The sequence below is a fragment of the Garra rufa genome, chromosome 1 (assembly GCF_049309525.1).
Source record: "Garra rufa chromosome 1, GarRuf1.0, whole genome shotgun sequence".
Classification (NCBI taxonomy): Eukaryota; Metazoa; Chordata; class Actinopteri; order Cypriniformes; family Cyprinidae; genus Garra; species Garra rufa.
In genome coordinates this window covers 4044715-4066038 of record NC_133361.1, presented here as the reverse complement: position 1 = coordinate 4066038, position 21324 = coordinate 4044715, and the positions used below count along the sequence as shown (strand labels likewise).

The window sequence follows — 21324 nt, the reverse complement described above, 5'->3', positions numbered from 1 at the left end:
CAGAAACTCGTTAAAAAATAAAACCGTGAACTTGATGTAACAGCAGAAAGTAGGCAATTGCCATACAAACGTTTGATCTTCAAATATGACTATTAAATATGTTTAATCAACTACATGGTTATCTAACATACTTTTTACATTATTGACTCACTATTTTACTAATTAATACTGTAAATCTGCTTTGACACAATCTGTATTGTTAATAGTCCTATATAAATAAAGGTGACTTGACAGACATTTTGTTTAAAGAAAAAAGTACCCTGTTCATAGAAAGTCTCTTATTATTTGCTGGTTCATTGAGATTATTCAACACCTCTCAAGATGTTTCATATTACAAAAGAAGTTTAAAGAAAAAAGTAGGCTACCCAGTTCATAGAAAGACTTCATTTGTGAAACTATTGGTCCTAAACAACTCCGTCATCAAATAATCATTAGACACAACGATTGTTTTTGCCGGTTGAATGAGGAACATTTTTTTCCAAGTAAAAGACTCCTCTCTGCACTGAATGCACGTTATAAATAAAATTACACAGTTATTCATAAGCAAATCTGACATTTACCTCAAATTCCTGCTACACTCAAACCTATTGCGCAAAATAACATACGCAGTACAGCAAAAAGCAAATAATAGAGAAGAAAAAGAGGACTCACCGGACAACTCTCTCTCTCTCTCACGCAGCTCCGCTCTCTAACTCGCGCATGCGCACATCGAGTGATCCTCACGAGCGCTGAAGATGAAGAAAGAGCGTCTCGATCGCCCCCAGGAGGCTGGAATCAGTATAGGTCACAAACCCCACTCTCTCCATCTAATCTAATGGAACGAAAGACAAAACTAATTTATTTACACTTTAACCTTTAAAAAATATGTTTAGAAAGATGTGTTTTGACATTGTTGTATGTAGTTTTTATTGGGTATGTTGTTTTCTTAAATCGAAGTTGAAACTGGTGTATTGGGGACGATATCAGAAAACCATTATCTATTTTGTATGGATACCTGCACATATATGAACAGAAGGAAATTAAGTGGTGGATCAAATAGTGAGAAAAAACAACAACAAAAACAACTTTAAAATAACCAGACAGAGAGTTTAATGTTCAGGGCTCAGTTTTTCAAAAAGTTTAATCTGGATCAAATTGGTCCGTATTTGGAAATGCCATGTTTTGCTATCCAGGATTAACGGATCTATCTTACTTTTATAACAGTTCTTTTTTGAAGGAACATTGAGTTGGATCACTGTGATCCAGATACCATATTTTAGGATTACCAAATGCTGTTTACCAGAGCCTTAAATGGAACCAACAGTGTAGCCTACTGGCTTAGCAAAGAACAACAGGTAGACAAGTGGCCACAAATAGCCATTGTTTGTTTTAGTTGTAAGAAATTGAAGCACTGCAATAAACAACCATTTTTTACATTTTTTAATATGTTCTAATGTTCTTATTTACACTGCAAAAAAAAAAAAAAATGCTTTTCTATCTTTTAAGATTATTTTGCTTACCCCATTGGCAGATTATTTTGCCTGTTTTAAGCAAAAATGCACTTAATTTTGACTTTTTTTTATCTGAATACAAGACAATAATTTTTAATTGTCTAGAAAATCATTCAAGAAATGTTTAGATATTTTAGCTGGAAACAAGACGCAAAAATTCTAAGATAGAAAAGCATTTTTTTGCAGTGTACATCAGAGTAAAAAAAAAAATATCATTTAATTTTTTCACCCAAACAAAAGCCATTTCTCAATATGCCTTCTTGTCTGTTCTTGTGGACTTGTGAAACGTGGTCAGTTATTTCCCAAATATTTAAACTAAAATAGTATTTATGTAAATGTAGTTTTAAGAGTTAGAATGTAACACTTTATCGCCAATCACTACTTTCCAGCAAACACCACGCCTTACGTTAAGGGAAATCTTGGCAGTGAAAACACAAGCTTTGATCAGTCAGTGTGTTCCCTCCTGAATCGAACCGTACCATTCAGTGGAAACGAGCCTTTTTTCTTTGTAGTATTTCATGCTTCCTTAGGTGTGTCTCATCTTGTATTTATAGTACTTGTATTTCTCTTGCTGCTTTGTCAGTGGTTGATTGTAATGGTTGGCTGTTTGTTCGTGTTTCTGTCTTGTCTTGTGATCCTCAAACACTGGTGGCTGTAGAGCTTAGACTGCTTGGAGAAGTTTGCTATCCAGTGTGACTTGAATGTTGGGGCGAAGGCCAGCATCCCAAGACTGGCAGTCCCAGAGTCCTCTGTGTTCCCAGTAATGGATTAACTGTAATTTTGTGTGTCTGAGCCACACACACTTTCCCCAAGGCAGCGGCATCCATGAAGGGCTGTACCTGAACTCCCTGTGCCCTCTGTTGACTCTGTTTCAGCCACAGACTATTCCTGAACTCTGTGGCCCGGTTTCCCAGACAGGGCTTAGACTAAGCCAGGATTAGACTATAGTTCAATTAGGACATTTAAGTAATTTTTATAAACATGCTTAGAAAAAAACATTACTGGTGTGCATCTTGAGACAAAACAAAGGCACTGATATATTTTAAAATCAATCAGTGCAATTTTATTTCAGTTGAAACAACTCAGACTTACATTTTAGTCTAGGACTAGGCTTAAGCCTTGTCTGCGAAACCGGGCCTGTGTGTTCTACAGTTTTTACATTCACGCTACTTCAGACTGGTTCTGGTAGAAACCACTGCATCGTAGTCATAAACAGAGAGGAGTAGCTCTGCCATATGCAGTTCTGTTTATTAACCACTAGAGTGCCGTAAGTTATGGGACTGCAGCTTTAACTTCGACAGCTGATGACGTAGAACAAGTACTCAAGGGTGTAATTTTGCACTAGACAGCCATTGTATTTATCCCTTATCAAACAGACTTGATTTAGTCATCGGCTCATCAATAGATACTCCAATGGTAAAGACAGTCAGCATGTGCAGTGTTGAAGAGGTTCCAGGAACAGGTAAAGCATCACATAAACGTGAAGAAATGATTCACTGAACCAAGGAAACTAACAGCGAATTAGTAAATGGTGTGCAGCAAACATTAATATGAAAGAAAGAAGCTGAGTTGAAGTTGTAAACCGAGTTGAAGAAACAAGAGGAAATGATGTATGCATGTGTGGGAATTCACACCCATACGTCTAAACTAAGTTCAGAGGTGATCTCATATCTGTGTGGGTTAAAGCAGTTTGGTCAAACTAACTGAGTTTACGGCCAGCAGTAAAAGAAACACAAAGAGACAAAAGACAACCATTAGTGTTGAGAGGGGAAATAATGTGTGTGTTTGTGAGCTGATCTTATTCAAACTAGGATTGTACAAACGTCTTGACTCTGCAAAAGTTGCAAAAAATAGCATGATTGACTCTTTTAAGTAACAAACCAGTTTATGAACGGTGTACATTTTTTAGAATGTAATGGTGTGCAGTAAACTGCCAAAAGAAGGGATTTAAACTAACAGTAATGTAAAGAACAGCCTATAGATCAACAATGAGCAACAATATGCAGGTCTCACAGTGAAGAACATGTTTCACATCCGCTGTCGTGTCAAAGTCTTGTGTTCACAGAATGACTGAAGGTTAAAACTCCCTGAGCTGTTAGCATTGTGCTCTTGAACATCAACCACCGGTTGATCTTGAGGGATTGTTCCTGTTACAGTATAAGTGTGCAGGAAATTACACATCAATGAAAAAGACATATTAGTAATAAGATCTATTTGAATTCAAGATAATATTTACAAAAAATAGGAAGCAGCAATATGACTGGCATAATGTCACTATATATCAGCGCAGCAGAATTTAAAAACTTGGTCGATGAGATCAGAGGAAGTTAAACACAGTGTCACAGGGAGGGTCAGAGACGTGCGGATCCATTTGCAGCATTTTATTGAAACAAAACAAACACAAAGGGGCAGGCAGAAATCGTCGTCAAAAAACAGGCAGAAAGGTCGGGGCTGGCAGCGAGAATCAAACACGGGAGGGAGTCCAGGAATCAAACACACGGGAAAACAAACACGGGAAGAAACGCTCAGAATTACGACCATTAGGAACAATAAGACTTCGCAAGGTGGCTGTGTGTGTGAGAAGCTTAAATGCAGTCAGTGTGATGAGGTGCAGCTGTGAGCGGTAATCAGTGCAGTGAGAAACAAGGAGCAGGTGAATGCAGTGATTAGTGCAGTGTCTTGTGGGGAATGAAGTCCATGATGTGTAGTGCAAGAGTTAATGATGACAAGACGACCAATACGTGACACACAGGAAGAGCTGCTAGTATTTAAAGATAGAGTTGTGAGCATATAAGGAAGAGGAAGACTGACAGAAAGAGAAAATGGCAGATAAGTTTTATCTGTGTCTGCTGGGACTGATCTTTCTCTCTTCACTTCTCACAGGTAAACACATCTCTACATGCTCTTTAAACTCATGTCAAAGAGTTCAGTTTATATCTGCATACAATAAAGTTTCATTCAATATAATAGTAATAATAATAATATAACATCTCTTCCGTCTTATATAACACTCTCTGTTCTATTTATATTTCTATTCTTTAAAAAATCCTTCTCTATTCTATCTTGTTTTATTAATTATACAATTAACAAAAATTAGCTCGCTCTATTCTTTTTCTATGCTATACGTTTCTTTTTAATTTCTATATAATAAAAAAAAAAAAAAAGAATTGCTACTGTATGCTGCATTGAGCTAATCTGAGACTTGTCATAGCACTTACATAGCACTGCTCTTTTGTTGATTTTGATTGTTTCCATTGTCCTCATTTGTAAGTCACTTTGGATAAAAGCATCTGCTAAATGTCTAAATGTAAATGTAATATATTGTGTTTCAGATACCAGTGGAGTGGATTATGCTCATGTGTTCATCAGTTCTGGTGAAAATGTCCATCTGCCCTGTAATAATGCTCTTCCTGACTGCAACTCAACTACATGGTACTATAATAGCAGACAATCAGCAACAGTTGAACCGATTGGGTTAAGGATAAAGGAGAAAAACACAGAGAGCCATGAGAGACTGAGTCTGGGGTCTGACTGTTCTCTGAACATCAAGAACATCACTAAAGAAGATTATGGATTATACCGCTACCGACAATATGTGAATGGACAACAACAAGGACCTGATGCATATGTTTATCTGCATGTTCTTCATGGTAATTTTATGATTATGAGGTCAATTATTTATTTATTTTTAATTTCCCATTATGCACTGTAAAAAGTGATTTGTTTATCTTACTTAATTTAATTAAAGCTGTAGTATACGATGTTGACAATCAGTCGAGAAAGCCTGAATTTTTTAAAAACTCATCCCGCCCCTCCACACGCACACCCCTCCCCTCTGTGCTACCTGATCCCTCCCACCGGGAAACGACCTGAACACCGTCACTCAGTCAAGCAGGAGTAAACATGGAACAGAGATGTACCATGTGCGATGTCGGATTGCTTAGTCGCTTCAATCTAATGACCTCGCTAATGACACATCATATGTAAAGTTAACTTTCGACACTTGAACGTAGTTGCTTCATCAACAATGCAATGTCACCATTGTCCTAACAAAATAGCTCAGAGGCACACGTTTGAGTTCACGCACACGCAAGATTAGCAACACATGCAATGTTCTATCTATCGGCTCGAACAGAAAACCGCTGACGTTAGGCATACTGAAATAGTCAAGCACTTCAAGAAATATAATTACTTTGACCCGCGATAGGCGATGCTGAACGGCTAACATTCCAATGCAGACCGGGAGCATGATCATGTTGTCAGACTGATAAAAAGCTATTTATGTAATACACCACACCATAAAAGTATTAATAAATGCTTAAGTTACCTGCTAAACAAAAAGTCAGCCATGTCAGCATCGGTTTTAAGTCCAAGGTTTCTCTGAAGCTTCCACCAACGGGCAATGGTGGACCCTATTTTGATTCGGCTTTGAATCCGGCGTTTTTCAAATTTTTTTTTTTTAATCTCTGCTCTTTCCTCAATTGACTTTCTCTTTCTTCCAACCTTGATGTTTGGGGCAAGCAGGGGCCGCTTGCTGCTGTCTGTTTGTTGGTTTTTCTCCATTGCTGAGTTGATGCTGCCTAATTTCGCGCGAAATTTCATGTCGCAGGAGGGGGCGGGGTGGAGACGCGAGTGGAGCAGGGGATTGGATGAGAGCAGTTAACCAATGTAAGCTGTCCGGCCGGACAGCTTACATTGGTCAATTTCTCTGCGGGTGTACACCCAATAGAGTGAATGGATTTTTTTCATTCTTTTTTCTCTTTATATTATTAGGATTGTACTGTAGAACCATAACCAGCATCTAAACGAGGTTATTAATAATGAACAATCTTTGAAATTGTAGATCATAGCTTTAAGGCAACGAGTTTGCACAATTTAATTAAGTAATGTTAACTTAACTTTATTTAGTGTAATTTAAGTATTATCTACTAATATAAAGTATTCCGTACTCACTTTGATTTAAATTAGCTTAAGTCATTGAATCTGTAATCTGAGCAACATTGAGAGCAACTATGCTAATTAGAATTACTGACTCCCAGAATGCATTGGGACATGCATAAATTATACAATTGCTTTGTTTTACCGTTGTTTTTGTATTTTATGATTTTATTTGCTTTTATTTGATTAGATTTTTATTTGTCTTGTGTCAGTATCACAAGAAAAAGAGCAAATAAAATGAATATTGTTACAATTTATAAAAATAAATGAAATGGAATTGTTACCATTGTTGCGTTTAGTGTGCTGAATGTTAAAATCTGTGTCTGACTCAAGTGTGGCTGATTGCAAAATATTGCCACAATATGTTAAGGATTCTAACAACCGCATGTAAAACTTGACATGGTGTTGATCAACATCAAAATGATCAACATCAAAATTACACTAGCTACTGATTTATTTCTAAATTAGATTACCCTTTTAAAACAATCTTATTTATTAGTTCTCTTTCTTTGAAACCAAATAACTTTGACTTCATGTTGCATGAACAGAAAGAGAATTATAAACATTTTAATGTAGTTCCAAGTGCCCAACTAAAAGGATCACTAACCACTATAATGGTGAGATCAAAACAAATATTTTTGGAAAATTAACATCAATTTATGAAGTCAGCTCTCTCTAATTTTTCAGTTGTGTTGACAATTTTATTAGGCTAAGAATTGCCCCGCCTGAATTTTCTTTTCTTCTTCTGTTGTTATGTCGCATATTAGCAACAAATTAGCGCACTGCTGCCTCTCACTGTTGTGTTAATGTCATTGGTTCCTTTGTGGCTACTTAATTATTTTAAGTAAGTGTCACTCAAAGCAGTAAGTAAATTGTTTTACTTGCATTGAAAGTAGCTGTAACTTTTTTTTTTTACAGTGTGATTGAAAAGTGTGTGATTTGTGTGTTATTTTGTGTTTCAGTCTCTCTGTCATCCTCACAGGCTGAGATCGGTCCAGGCAGCTCTGTGTCTCTCTCCTGTCAGTTGTATTCATATTCATATACTGGAGTTTCATGTGGTGATTGGATCCTTTCTCATAGAATTGAGCTGTTCTGGGTGAATCAGGCTGGTGTTAAACTGACGATATCAGACTCCAGATATCAGATATCAGCTCCAGGACGCTGTATCATCACTCTGACTACAACACTCCTGAATGAAGATGACAACAGAGAGTGGAGATGCAATGTTACTCACAGAGATCAACTCAAGACCTCAGTCACATATACTGTCAAGAGCTCAGGTGAGAAAACAATCTCATGAAGTGGTTTTGGAAGAGTCTCTGATTAAATTATGATTGTCATATTCTACAGTATGATTAATCTGAACTAACGTTCATCTTTACAGCTCAAAGTACAACAACGGCAGCAGTGATTCCAGTCCACACCACAAACTCTCAGAATCGCAAAACTACAAAAACACATGTAACTAAAGGTATATCATCACTGTCTTTCTCACAGTTGTTAGTTGTATGTTTGTAGTGGTTAGTTTTAATATTGTGGTCAGTATCGGTGAGACCCATTTTTGTGATCTTGCCTATGGGACGACACTGACTGAAAACAGCAAAACACAAACACAATTTATAGTATACAGTACAACAGTCTCACTAGTAGAAAACAGTAGTAGCTTTGTCTTGTTTTAAGGGAAGACGCTGCAGGCAAAAATGCTGTTTTTTCATGCAACTGTCAAGTTTGAATGTTTTTTTTTTTTTTTTTTTTGACTTGTGGAAAGAAAACATCCAAAAACACTGTTAATTGTTTATTTTATAGCACTGTATCTATTTGTACCAATATATTTTTAATTACAATATCCAGTGCCTTGCAAAATTTTTTCATACCATTTGATTTTTTTCACATTTTGTTATGTTGCTGCCTTATGTTAAACTACTTTATATTACTTTTTTCCCCCACATCAATCTACACTCCCTACTCCATAATGACAAGCCAAAACCAGATTTGCAAATTTTACAAATAAAATTTGCAAATCTGGTTTTGGCTTTGTCATTATTATGGTTTATGGAGTGTAAATTTTACAAATGTATTGAAAATAAAACACTGAAATAAGTAGATTGCATAAGTATTCATACCCTTCACTCAGTAAATAGTTGAAGCAGCTTTACAGCTTCAAGTCTTTTTGTGTCTGATGTGACAAGCTTTGCACATCTGCATTTGTCAATTATCTGCCATTCTTTGCCTCACCTTTTCACCTCTCCATCTCTGTTAGCTTGGACATTTTCTAGAGTCCTAGTTGTTCCAGTCGTCTTCCATTATGGAGAATGCTTCTGTCAACTTTCAATGCAGCAGATTTGTTTCTGAACTCTTCTCTAGACCATTGCCTTAACACAAGTCTGTCACTGAGCTCTACAGGCAGTTACCCCTTCAGTCGAATCACTTCGACGTTACATTGGGATCTCGCTTGAGAGACTGATCACCTCTGAGCCTTATTAAAAAGGCCAATTGAAAATTGGCGAGTGGACGTGCGCGCCGGCCACGCCCCGTACATATGGGTATATAAGATGGCTGCGCGCACCACTCAGTCAGACTTTTGCTTTCAGAGCCGATGTGTCGAGCCTCTAAACAGCCGAGAAGAGTTCTTCAGAGTTCATGCTCCCTCCTGCTGCTGCGCTGCCATAACTAAAAGAGTGTTTCACAGAAAGAGCATTGTTTGGCGGCCGTCAGCGCGGTCCCGCGGGCGGCCGTTTTCACGGCCATATAAAGCCTTTTTCCATTCCAGCGAGCAGCCCCAGCGAGTGCATTGCCCCTCGGCGCCTCCCTGGGCAAACCGGGATCACAAAAGAGCAATTTCTGACGGCCGTTTTAGATGTTCTTTTCAGGATGTCTTTCGGCCGTGCGTTTCTGGATGTGGTAGTTTCCTCTCCTCAGCGAACGGACATGACGTGGCCTCACGTGTTTAGGCTTTGAGCACGCTGGGGTGGTGCTCATGAATGGTTCATGCGGTGAAAGCATGACCATGACCGCGCTGAAGTCCTGCCGCTCGTTCGCTAGCTGGCTCCCCCCGCCTCCCTCCCGTGGTCAGCCGTTGAGCCGCCTATGCTCTTCGGCCACCGCGGTGGGGCGCGGGGGGGACATTCAAATTACGATAGACAGCGTTCCGCCGGCTCAAAAAGCCCTGCGGACCTCTCTATCTCAGCGCGGTCCCGTTGAGTTTCCGCAGCAGACACTTCCCCGCCTGGCGGGCTGAGCGTCTCCTTCGGTGCTCCTGCAGAGGATGAGATGTCTGTCACAGCATCAGAGGGAGAGTCAGACGGTGACACATCTCTTCCCGCGGCACGGCGCCCACCCGTGGTCGCTGCCCCCCGGAGGTTGATGTCGAACTGTCGGCTATGCTTCTCCGGGCAGCCGGGGAGGATCGGTTTGAGGGTTCCTCAGGGGCGCCGCGCTCCCCCCCGGTCCCGTTCTGACCGGATGTGCATGAGGAGCTGACAAAATCGATGGTGCCCTATTCATTTGAAGCGCACTCCAGCTCCTCTCACCTCGGCACTCTCCATGGCGGGGCAGCCAAGGGGTACGTGGCGGTCCCCCAGGTCGGGCGCGCCATCGCGGTGCACCTTTGCCCGCGGGCGCGGCCGCCTGGAGGGGCCGTCCGCGTCTCCCTTTTAGGGCATGTGAAATTTCTGCCGCCCTCATCGGCCAGGCCTTTTCTGCGCCTCCCGACACGCTGCCTCGCCCTGCAGGCCATGGCAACACTGCAAAAGTGCCAGGTGCAGGCACCTTAAGGCCTGCACGAGAGTGGTCCTGACCAGGGGGTACTTGAAGAACTCCGCGCCGCCACTGACTTCGCCCTTCGGGCCACTAGGTCGCAGCATGTCCCCTTGGTCAGGTGATGTCCACCTGCGTGGTCCAGGAACGCCACCTATGGCTGACTCTGGCCCGGATGGCAGAGGCCGACAAAGTTCGCTTTCTCGACTCTCCCATTCCCCAGAGCGGCCTATTCGGCGACACCGTGAAGGGTTTTTGCTCAGCGGCGTCGAACGTATCGCCGGCCCCCAAAAGCCTGCGATACTCCGCCCATCAGCATACCCCGTCGAGATGCCAGAGCAGTACGCCTCCCCGTCGTTCGGGCTGGGCGTCTCCTCTGGCAATCCATATCCTGCCCCGCCGCGAAGTTACCATTCCGCCGCCTGGGCCCCCGCCTCCGCCTGCCCGTCGCCGAGGGCGTCCCCCGCAGCTCCGTCCCCTGCTGAACCACACGATCCAGGCTCGCAGCCGACGTCGAGCCGCCCGTGGGAGAGGGACGCCACTCGCCTCTCAGGGTCCTGCGACGGAAGACCCTCGCAGGCGAGCTTCGAAGCGTCCCTGATGCGAGCACCCCCGGAGGTGGAGAGAGCTACTCTGTCGACACTCCCGCTGGAAGCGGGACTTAGCCGGTCATTTGAAATCACAGAAAGACCCAGCTTTCTCACCTCTGGGGCCCCGGCCCCGAGTTTCCTTCCTGAGCAGCACTTCCACTCCTCGGAACCAGACTCGGGACCGGATGTCGCCAGCGCGGGAACCAGGGAAGTAGGTAAGCACTGCTTAGTGCAGTTAGACACTTCTCCAGGACGTTTATCCTTCTGGGTTTTGTCTCCTTCCCTGTCTTTCCCCAGGCTGCCCCACCACGGTCACGCCGGTCAACGTTCCCTTGATACCACTACACTGGTTGATACGGACGGTACGGCCCGGCTCCAGGCATCCGCCCAGACTCACAGGTACCCCTTACATTCTTTATTCGGAAACAGGCGTGCCTCTGTTCTGCCTGCGGAGGTTGCGTTCCTACTGGCGAAGGACGCGATCCTGCCTGTCTCTCCGGCCGGGACGAGGTCGGGGTTTGATAAGAGTCCTGACTTCACGTGTCCAGTTAGTGTGGTGGGTTAACATCCGCCCTGGATGGAGCTCTGTTCCGATCCCTTCTTAGGCTGTCGGCACACATGCTCACGACGACGCACATACAAGTATGTTTCCGTCTCCAGGGCTGGGTTGCAGCCATCTGCCTGAAGGGCACCCGCTGTCGCGTCTCGATCTTTCCCCGGTGCACACCCCTCCGGCGGTCTGCCCCGGGGGTCGAGCGCTCAGCGCGAGGTGCTTCCACTTGGCTAGTCCCTCTCCTTCCTGCCTTCTTTAGGCCATGGGAGCTCCCCTGTCCCCTCTTCGGCAGACAGGTACTCGCGTCTTCAACCGTCTCTTCGACTGGTGCTTACCAGCCCACTCGTGAGTTCCGTTGTGCGAATACAGGGACCTGGTGCCTCGGCACCCCCGCCATCTGGTCCTTCAGGCCCGCCTTGCTACCAAGAGCGTGCAGTTGGTGCTGTAGTCCCTGAGCTAATCAGGTACTATACAGCGGTCCTCACAAAATCTGAGGCTCCTGGGGCACATGTCAGCTCTAGCCGCTTGCCGTTAAGCTGTTTCATGTGAGACCGCTGCAGCACGATCGAGTCCTATGATGGGCATGGCATCTCGGCTCTCTCCGGACTGGCGTTTTCCCGCAGTATTGCCGACAAGTCAGCCCGTGGCTTACCACGGGTTGGGTTGCCATGTACAACAGAGGCTTACAGCTCCTCCCATCTGCTCCCATGGAGTCCAACGTGGCAGATTTTGCTACTTGCCATTCATTTGAAGCAAGGAAACAGTCCACCCACCTGCAGAATGGCGACTCCACCCCGTGACGCAGCTAGTTGGAGTTATATCGGCAGGCCCAGCCACATCCGCTCGCCCTCCCGATTCCTCCCATTGCCAGAGTACTCTGGCACATAGCTACCTCCAGGGCCCAAGTACGCCCTTCCCCAGTGAGCCTCCTTGCGCAGACTTTGTGCGAGTCCAGGGAGGACGAGGAGTAAGTCTGGAGGTTGCGCTGCAAGGACGGCCCACCCGGACTTAGGTCTTAGTAACCATCCCCTCGCGGCAGTCCCTCCCTGTAAGGGCACGGCTTGACACCGTAGATCTCTCCGGCCTTTCACAGGCCGTGATACAAACTATCACTCGGTACTGGGCTCCCTTGGCAAAGGCTGGCTCACGCACTGAGATGAGGTCTATCGCTGGCTTTCCTCTCGCTGAGAGGCACAGAGATACACGATTGCAGTAGTGCTTCCTTTCCAGCAGGAGAGTTGGAGCGCAGACTGTCCCCTCGACTCTCGGAATATATGCCGCCGCTTAGCCGCATATCACATGCAGTAGATGAAGCAAAATAGGTAAGCACCCACTGGTCGTGAGGTCCCTCAGAGGTGCCAGACCGCGCCTCATACCCTCTTGGGACCCCCCCGTCGCCCTTCGGGGCCGCGGGGCGCTCCATTTGAGCCCCTGGCCTCAGTCGAGCTAGAATTCCTGTCATTTAGACAGCGCTCCTGATTGCCCTGGCCTCCATCAAGAGGGTAAGGAGACCTACAAACTTTCTCTGTAGGGAAGCTTCCCCGTCGCCTTCTCAGGCCGCGGGGTGCTCCCTTGGAGCCTCGGGCCTCAGTCGAGTGAGAAAAACGCTCCTGACTGCCCTGGCTCCCATTGAACGAGCAAAGGTTCCCCAGAGGTGCTCAGTGGGCCTCAGTCGAGTCCTGTCATTAAGACAGCGCTCCTGACTGCCCTGGCTCCTATTAAGAGGGTTGGAGACCTACAAGCTTTCCTTGCCAGCAAAGTGTGTCAAGAAGTTCGGGCCCGGCGACTCTCACGTTACTACCTGAGACCCCGGCCCGGCTATTGTGCCCAAGGTTCCCCACCACGCTTTTCCGCGGTCAGGTGGTGAACCTGCAAGCTCTGCCCTGAAGGAGGCAGACCCAGCCTTGCGATGTTGTGTCTATGTGAAAATGAAATCACTCGGCACTTCAGACGCACCTAGCAGCTTATCTGCTTGGGGTTCAGCAGAAAGGGAATGCTGTCCCCAAACTGAGGTGGCTCATTGGGTGGTAGATGCCTCTCCCTCTCTTATCTATATCTGGGAGAGCCATGCCCCTTAGGTGTTCATGCCCACTCCATTAAGAGTGCTGCTTCATCCTATGCGTTGGCTCATGGCGCCTCACTAGCAGATCTCTGTGGAGCTGCGGGCTGGGCGACACCCATACCTTCGCTAGGTTCTTCAACCTCCGCGCAGAGGCCGTTCCTCCCGTGTCTTAACATAAGACTTCAGGCGAGCGGGGGGACGGCTGGTGTCGGCTTGCTGCGCCATTCCCACGTGGATCCGTGCGCTATCTCCCAGTATGTTCCATCCAGCGAACCTGGGTCCTCCATGCCCCGCAGTCAGGGCTAGATGCGGAGTAGTCCTTGGCTGTGATCCTGCCTGGGTCTCCTTCGCCCCGCAGGTTGTGGCTATACTTTCCAATATTTTCCAGCGGAGGAGACCGCTGTTTCCCTCGTGTATCCCTAAGAAGCCTTATGGATATATTGAATTATTCTCATTCCACATGCACAAATTCCATGTGCTCCGCCCCCCCAACCCATGCTTCAGTACAACTGGCATCCCTGCAGGCCCCCCTTATAAAAAAGGGGCCTCGGAGCGTTGGGAAGGTTACGTTCAATGACCGCCTGCGGACACGTCTGGGAAGACCTGCCGGCACGTGGCGTTGTGCGTAACGCGGCGTCAGGGTCGTGGCCTTTTCCATGGGTCTAGTTCCCAATGTAACGTCGAAGTGATTCGACTGAAGGGGTAACGTCTAGGTTACGAAGGTAACCCTCGTACCCCGAAGGAGGGAACGGAGACGTTACATTCCCCTGCCACGCCCCTGGCGTCGCGCTGACGCTGGGCTCTCCCGGCTCTTCAGCTAAAGCCTGACTGAGTGGTGCGCACAGCCATCTTATATACCCGTATATACGGGGCGTGGCCGGCGCGCACGTCCACTCGCCAATTTTCAATTGGCCTTTTTAATAAGGCTCAGAGGTGATCAGTCTCTCAAGCGAGATCCCAATGTAACGTCTCTGTTCCCTCCTTCGGGGAACGAGGGTTACCTTCGTAACCTAGACGTTATCTTGACCTCAGGACTTGGTTTTTGCTCTGATATGCATTTTCAGCTGTTAGACCTTTTCTGAGAGGTGTGTGTCTTTCTAAATCAGACTCATTCAAATGAATTTGCCACAGTTTAACTCCACTCCAAGTGTAGGAACATCTAGAAGCAATATGAATGCTCCTGAGCTCAATGTTGAGTGTCCCAGAAAAGGGTATGAATACTTATGCAACGGTATCTTTTCAGTTTTTTATTTTTAATACATTTGCACAAATGTTAAAAACCTTTTTTTTTTCTTTGCTTTGCCATTATGGAGTAGGGAGTGTAGATTGATGTGGGGAAAAAAATAATTTGAAGTAGTTTAACATAAGGCAGCAACATAACAAAATGTGAAAAAAAAAATGAAGGTGTATGAATAATTTCGCAAGGCACTGTATATTTTTAAAGGCAGTTTTCTCAAAATGAATTTTTCTTCTACTCTGAGCCATCAATCTCCACTTCAGTAGCACTTACACACACCAAACTTTACATTTTTTATTGCCGTCTATATCTTGAAGGTTTTTAGAGGGATTTGTTCATATATGATTCACTTGATTTTATACAACATTTTATAAAAACATAAATAATAATAAATGTTGTTTTCTGTCTGTTCTAAGATTTTTTTTTCTTCTGATTTTTGGCATGATGAAATGAGATACCCAAAATTCCCTCTGTAAAAACGTTTGACTCTATAATATGTAGGGGTGGGAATCTTCAGGCATTTCACGATCCGATCCGATTCTGGGAGTCACGATCCGATTCCAAACCGATTCTTGATCTACATTTTTTTCCCCAATTAATTCTTCTGCTGTGCAAATACAACTTTACAATTTTAAAAACATGTAAAATTTGAGTTTCTATGCTTTTTGTTAGTTGGAATCTCTGTAAAAGTGTAAAAGATAGCATTCGGCAGTCCCGAGTCCTGGCTGTTAAAAAAGAAGCGGGGTTAAATGTTATCGAACAAGGTCTACCAGGACAACTTGATCGGGATTGTGGTGGATGAAGTCCATCTCATTTACAAATTGAAAGAGTCACTTGGTAAACATACTGTAACGAAAAATTGAGCTATTCAATAGTAATCAGAGTATGTGATTTGATCAGCGGTGTGATTTTGAATGGAGGGAGGAGCGGATTTTTGAAAAGTCGGAGCGTCGTGGTTTTCACTCGCTCCACCACCGCTCCATCATGAGTACAATTCATGCCAACGGTCCGTAATATAACTGCATATTAAGCAGGAATTCACATGTTAAACATATTTAGCTTGATAGAGATGGAACACTCAATTCAGAAATAATATGAATGGACATGAGCGTTAAATTATAGTTCACAAGAAGTTAGTTTGTTCCTTCTAGATACTGAATATTTTCAGGTGAAAGCCTCATTTAAACATGTGCAGCAGATTTCGAATGAGCAGAAATCTGTAAGAAATGCAGCGATCCATAGGTAAAATAACTGACGAAAATGTATTTTTATTTTCGTTACAAACTTTGCAGTGCAAAAAGCAGCAGTTATACTCTTTTAATGCTGACATGTTATTAGCTTGCTATGTGGTAGGAACAAAGTTTGCACACTAGTGTTCCAAACTCTCCTGTTGTTTTATTTTAGTATTTATTTTTAATATGTGTTATGAACAGGACCGTTATTACTCTGATAGTAATACAGTAGCCTAACTTGAACAGGACGATATGTCTCGCTGCTGAATGAAAAGCTAGCGTCCATCCACATATTAGTTGATAGTTAATGAATAGTTTGATCGGACCTAATTGTTTTATGAGGTTGATTCGGCTGCCGTGATTAATAGTTATTAATCTTGTCACATTGTTTATGTTATAACATTGAAATCCACTCTTATATGTTCACCGTCACTCTGCACTCAAAAAAATAAATTGTTCAATGAACATGATTTAATCGTAGCACCCAAAACGCATCTAAACCAATCTAATAAACTTGAAAAGGTTTGAATGTGTTATATGAATGTGATTTAAACTTGTAGATTTAACATTGTTTTAACATGTCAGTGTAGCTTCTTTCCAACTAATTGAATCAAAATGTTTGAATCGTGTTAGTCAAATACGTCAGTAAAAGCACTTCAATTCAACAAAATTCTGCCTTGTTACATCTACTAGTTAATGTCTTGTTCATGTATAGTTTTGTTACTTTAATTAATACATATCTTGTTGTTTCAATTAGATTTGTTTTAGGTGAAAGAACTAAGAACCAAAACATTACATCTACAGAATAACCACATAAAACATGCAAACAATTAAACATTTTTATTTTTTTTATTCAGTTTTAACATACACATACAAATAAGTTTAAACTGCTTTCTGCACTTTAAGTCTCCAATCCATTTGAGTGTTTGTAAAACAGGATTCAAACAGCATATCAGTCCATATAACAGCACAAGCCTGACTTCCACACCTTCAGTTAGGACACCAATGTCCTGTGCGTCATTGTTAGGAAGCGTTCCCTCCTTCAGTATGACATACACTCCCGCCACAGTTTGCTCCATGGTACATTTTGACTCGATGTCTGAATCCTGTGGGGCGAAACACATAAAAGATCACAAACAAAAATAATTATTACAAGAATTGCTTATACACTTATTGGCCACTTTATTATGTACACCTGTAAAGTAAACTTAAATCCAATACAGGAGCTCTGATGTGAATCAGAGGTTATAATTTCTCAGTTTTAAGTTAAAAATTGTCAGAAAAGTGATAATTCTTCTGTTTATTATTGAGGTCACAGTGGGTGCTGGTGTGTTATTGCAGTGCATTTTATATATATATATATATATATATATATATATATATATATATATTATATATATATAAAGTTATAATTTATCTGGCAACCATATTTAAAATTAATGAGGCTGCTAAAACATTATAACCACCATAGAATATAAAGCACTCCAATAAAAAAAAAAAGCACGCAAGTATAGTTTTCTGATACTGTTTAATTTATTTCTTATTATTATTTCAGATCAATTCATATATTTAGTAGGGCTTTACACAAAGTTTTGTAAATTAGGCCCCAAGAGAGATCAACCATTATGAATAAAAAAATTATTGGTTTAGTACATCAACCAATTCACATAAGAACTTTGTCTAAGTGTACCAGTAGTTTCCTATTAATGAGCAATTTGTCCAGGTCAATTTTAAGTTAAGTGTTCTCTCATGTCACATTTGTGTTGTAGCAAACAAGGATAAACATGACCCAAGTACAGAATGGCTTTTGAAATTTTCTCATCAACTCACCAAATATGCCTTGACTGGTTTTTCAGGGTCTTCATTCAAGTAGATGCACAGAGACTTGATGACACAGGCTTCTCTGGTATGGTATGTACAGTGTCATCCTGTAGGGTGGAGACAAGATTAAATCAACTTCAGCGGCGGCACAGCTTAAGAGTACTGAACGTGTTACTGTCTGTGTAGAATGTAACAGGTGAACTCTATACACATGGGTTTTAAGTCCTGCCCATGTCTTCAATGTGCATGCATCATTTAAATATATAGTAGTCAACAAAAAAGTTAATTAAAAGTTGTCCTTAGGTCAAAAACCCACCCTTAACACCAAACCTGTCCCTTACCTTACCCATATCCCACCTTAATACAGTTTTATTAAAAAGGTTTTAATCCACTTCAAATGTTGACTACTGTACACAAACATAATGATTGCTGCTTCCAAAGCAATGTTTAGTTTATAATGCTTAAGTAATTTGTACCTGCAACTCTCCTTTGCAACACTTCCTGCACTGCCACATACACGTCACTGAAAGAGAAAGAAAAGTTCAGTATTCAAGGATAGTTAGTTATACATTACTGTATGTGAGTGTTTTAAAAAAAACTACTTACCATGTAAAGGTGAGGTTCACACCAGAAGAGGATGGGGACAGCTATGCGATGTATTTATTTATTTTTTTTCTGCTGTGAAAAACAAAACAAACAAAGTGTATAAGTTATATACTATATTTCCCAAATAAAACCATGCATACCTATTCAATCACTTTAACTTTAACTGCAATTTGTTAGGACATTTAATATATATGGTCGACTGCATTATAGATTTTACTTGACAATTTTTGCAAACTGTATTCAATAAGCTGGGTAGCAATATGTAACATTTCGGAACTCAAGAAAAACAAACAAAAAAGCTCTATAAACGTTAGCTACACTAAAAAGAGCGATGAGAAGTGCATACTGATTCAACATACAACATGTTACGTAAAAGTAAAGCGTATAAATAGCATTACATTAACTTACAAACAGAAAAACGAGTGCATGGTGTGTTCGACTGTGCAGTCTTTCCTCTCCCAATGTTGGGGTAGACTTCAGGTTTAACGTAGGTTATGTAGTTAATAGTTATTAGTTAATAGGCGTGGTTAGCATTGAATTGTGACAGAAATGCACAAATTGTAGCGGATATATTAACGTTAGGGTGAAACTTGTATCGACAAAGACAACGGAATTTACATAAGCCTACTTTGAAACATCGCTACAGTGTGTAATTCCTTATTATCCCATGTTACTAAGTGCAAACTGGAACATTATATCAATAAAGTACTTACCCTCAATATCAAGGATGAAGAACGTTTAAACGCAGCAGTTCAAACCGCTGGCGCTTCCAGCCGTCTGTACCCACGTGATTCCGTCGCAGTACTGCGCATGCGCAGTGACTCATCAGAGAGAGTTGTTGATATGAAGCGACTCGGGCTCATTGAATCAACAAGTGCTGATCTAATTCATTTGATTATTTCTTAATTTAGTTACAACTAACAAGAATCAATCATTTAACAGAAGTAAACTCGTTATAATCGTATTAATCAGACATATTTGTATTTTGCAAATCAAACAAGTGGCTAGTTGACTTTTTTGAGTGTGGATACTCTTGGTGCCGCCCCTCGAGTTAGGCCCTTTTCATTGCTCGATGCCAGACCCTTAATCTTAATAGATTAGTCCAGGCTAGTTTGGGGTTTCATAACCCTTCAAAGGGATAGTTCACCCAAAAATGAAAATGTGTTGTTTATCTGCTTACCCCCAGGGCATCCAAGATGTAGGTGACTTTGTTTCTTCAGCAGAACACAAACCAAGATTTTAAACTACAGCTTTTTTTTTAACTGCTTACACACATTTTCAAAACTTTGCCTCTGTTTTTCAGTACTTTACTCACAAATCCAAGAATTGCACACCCAAAATGCAAAATGCCTCAAATCTTTTGCAAAATGAAGCACAGCATTCAAAATATCACAAACATGTCTCAAAAGCAAACATATGTCTTATACTGCAAACACCATTGCCATAATATGATATTTTTGGATATATCAGTTATTCAAAACCTAAAGCTTTTTTTTGCATGAGCTCCTATGTACATTTCAGTACAAGATTGAAAGTAGTTGGCAGTGAGATGTTGAAAAATCAAGAAAATTGTCGTAAAATAAAAAAAGCAAACGCTGATCAATCAAAATAGCAAGATGAAACGATTTTTTTTACTGTAAGCATTTGTGAATTTGTGGTTGTGAATACAGTATTTCACAGTACGAAAGAAAATAAATACAATATCAGTCAAAAGTTTTAATTGTTTTTTTAAAGTTTTAAAGTTTATTTTGCTCACTAAGCCTGCATTTATTTGATCCAAAGTACAGCAAAAACAGTAACATTTGGAAATAACATATCACCATATTACTGCTCTTTCTGTATTTTGAATCACATAAACGCAGGCTTGGTAAGCAATGTTTTATGAAATTGAAAACTGAGTCAAAAAGCTGAGAATTATATGGTTTTGCAGATTTGGTGTAGGGTTCTGGTCTTTGAGTATCAGGTTACAGGAATTGTGTGTCTAGTTAAGATTTTGTGTGTAAGCAGTTGAAAAAAAACTGTAAAACCGGTGCAGTCTGTCAGCCATATCATGGAAGTGGATAGGCACCAGACCTTTAAAAGTAAAAAAAAAAAAAAATGCACAGACAAATCCAAATAACACCCTGTGGCTCGTGACGACACATTGATGTTCCAAGACACGAAACGATCATTTTTTTTGTAAGAAACTTTATTTATATCATTTTTTACCTTTGATACACAGCCACGTCCAACTGTCCTGAGCACGAACTCACCATCCAGCTCATTACTTGTTACATTTTTTTTACTTTTAAAGGTGTTTTGCCCATCCACTGCCTTTATATGGCTGGAAGACTGCACCGGTTTTATTTCAAAATCTCTGTTTGTGTTCTGCTAAAGAAACAAAGTCACCTTCATCTTGGATGCCTTGGGGGTAAGCAGATAAACATCACATTTTCATTTTTGGATGAACTATCCCTTTAAGTGCTTTCTTCATAATGAAACATCTGAAGAGAAGAGTGTGATGTTAAGATGTTATGTTTATATGTATATTATGTTTGATCTGAACAGACATGATTACAGGTCCAGGAGAAACTGAAGTCAGTGGGACTGCTGGATCATTATTATTCAGAGGTACGAAACATCTGTACACGCAGTTCAACAATGCTGAAACAGTCAATCTGCTGTGCATTTTCAAGATTGCATCTTTCCCCACGTCTTCTTTCGTAGAGATTTTGATTATTCTTGAGACTGCAGCGTTTGTTGCTCCTACTGTGATTCTTCTTCAGATCATCTGTGCAAGAAGAGCTGGTGAGTTTTTGAGCATCTCACAATCTGATGATTGTCAGTCTGCACTCATGAAAGCTCAATAAACGCTTTTGTTGAATTATTTTGCAGGAAGGAAGGACTCACAGCACAGAGAGGAAATATGAATACAGTATTAGAATAAAATACTCTCTACTAATAACAGGCCAGATTGCAGCAAGATTTATCTTCTTCTCAATGATATTATGGATATTTGCTTTCAGCTTCCAAAGATTTTTGCTACATATTCTGCACTGA

At 41.9% G+C, this 21324-nt stretch overlaps 1 protein-coding gene and 1 long non-coding RNA gene across 3 annotated transcripts; one reads left to right on the top strand and one right to left on the bottom strand.

Annotated features, from left to right (window-relative positions):
* Positions 1–4312: 4312 nt before the first annotated feature.
* LOC141331566 (uncharacterized) lies at positions 4313–7728 on the top strand. Its single transcript, XM_073836649.1, has 3 exons — positions 4313–4373; positions 4823–5140; positions 7391–7728. Exons 1-3 carry the CDS (start codon positions 4313–4315, stop codon positions 7726–7728), a joined length of 717 nt encoding a protein of 238 aa, XP_073692750.1.
* A 9016-nt stretch (positions 7729–16744) lies between these two features.
* Positions 16745–19295, bottom strand: LOC141328124 (uncharacterized). 2 transcript variants are annotated; one of them, XR_012355162.1, is made up of 4 exons: positions 18999–19295; positions 18156–18202; positions 17689–17786; positions 16745–16964 (listed from the first exon to the last, which is right to left on the bottom strand). It is a non-coding gene; the product is annotated as an uncharacterized lncRNA (long non-coding RNA). The 2 variants fall into 2 exon arrangements; XR_012355161.1 differs by lacking the exon at positions 18999–19295 and adding an exon at positions 18286–18578.
* Positions 19296–21324: the final 2029 nt, after the last annotated feature.

Coding starts and splice junctions, on each gene's coding strand:
- LOC141331566 (XM_073836649.1), top strand. CDS start 4,313: ATGGCAGATAAGTTTTATCTGTGTCTGCTGGGACTGATCTTTCTCTCT. Junction 4,374..4,822: donor TCTCTCTTCACTTCTCACAG/GTAAACACATCT, acceptor ATTGTGTTTCAG/ATACCAGTGGAGTGGATTAT. Junction 5,141..7,390: donor TTATCTGCATGTTCTTCATG/GTAATTTTATGA, acceptor TTTGTGTTTCAG/TCTCTCTGTCATCCTCACAG.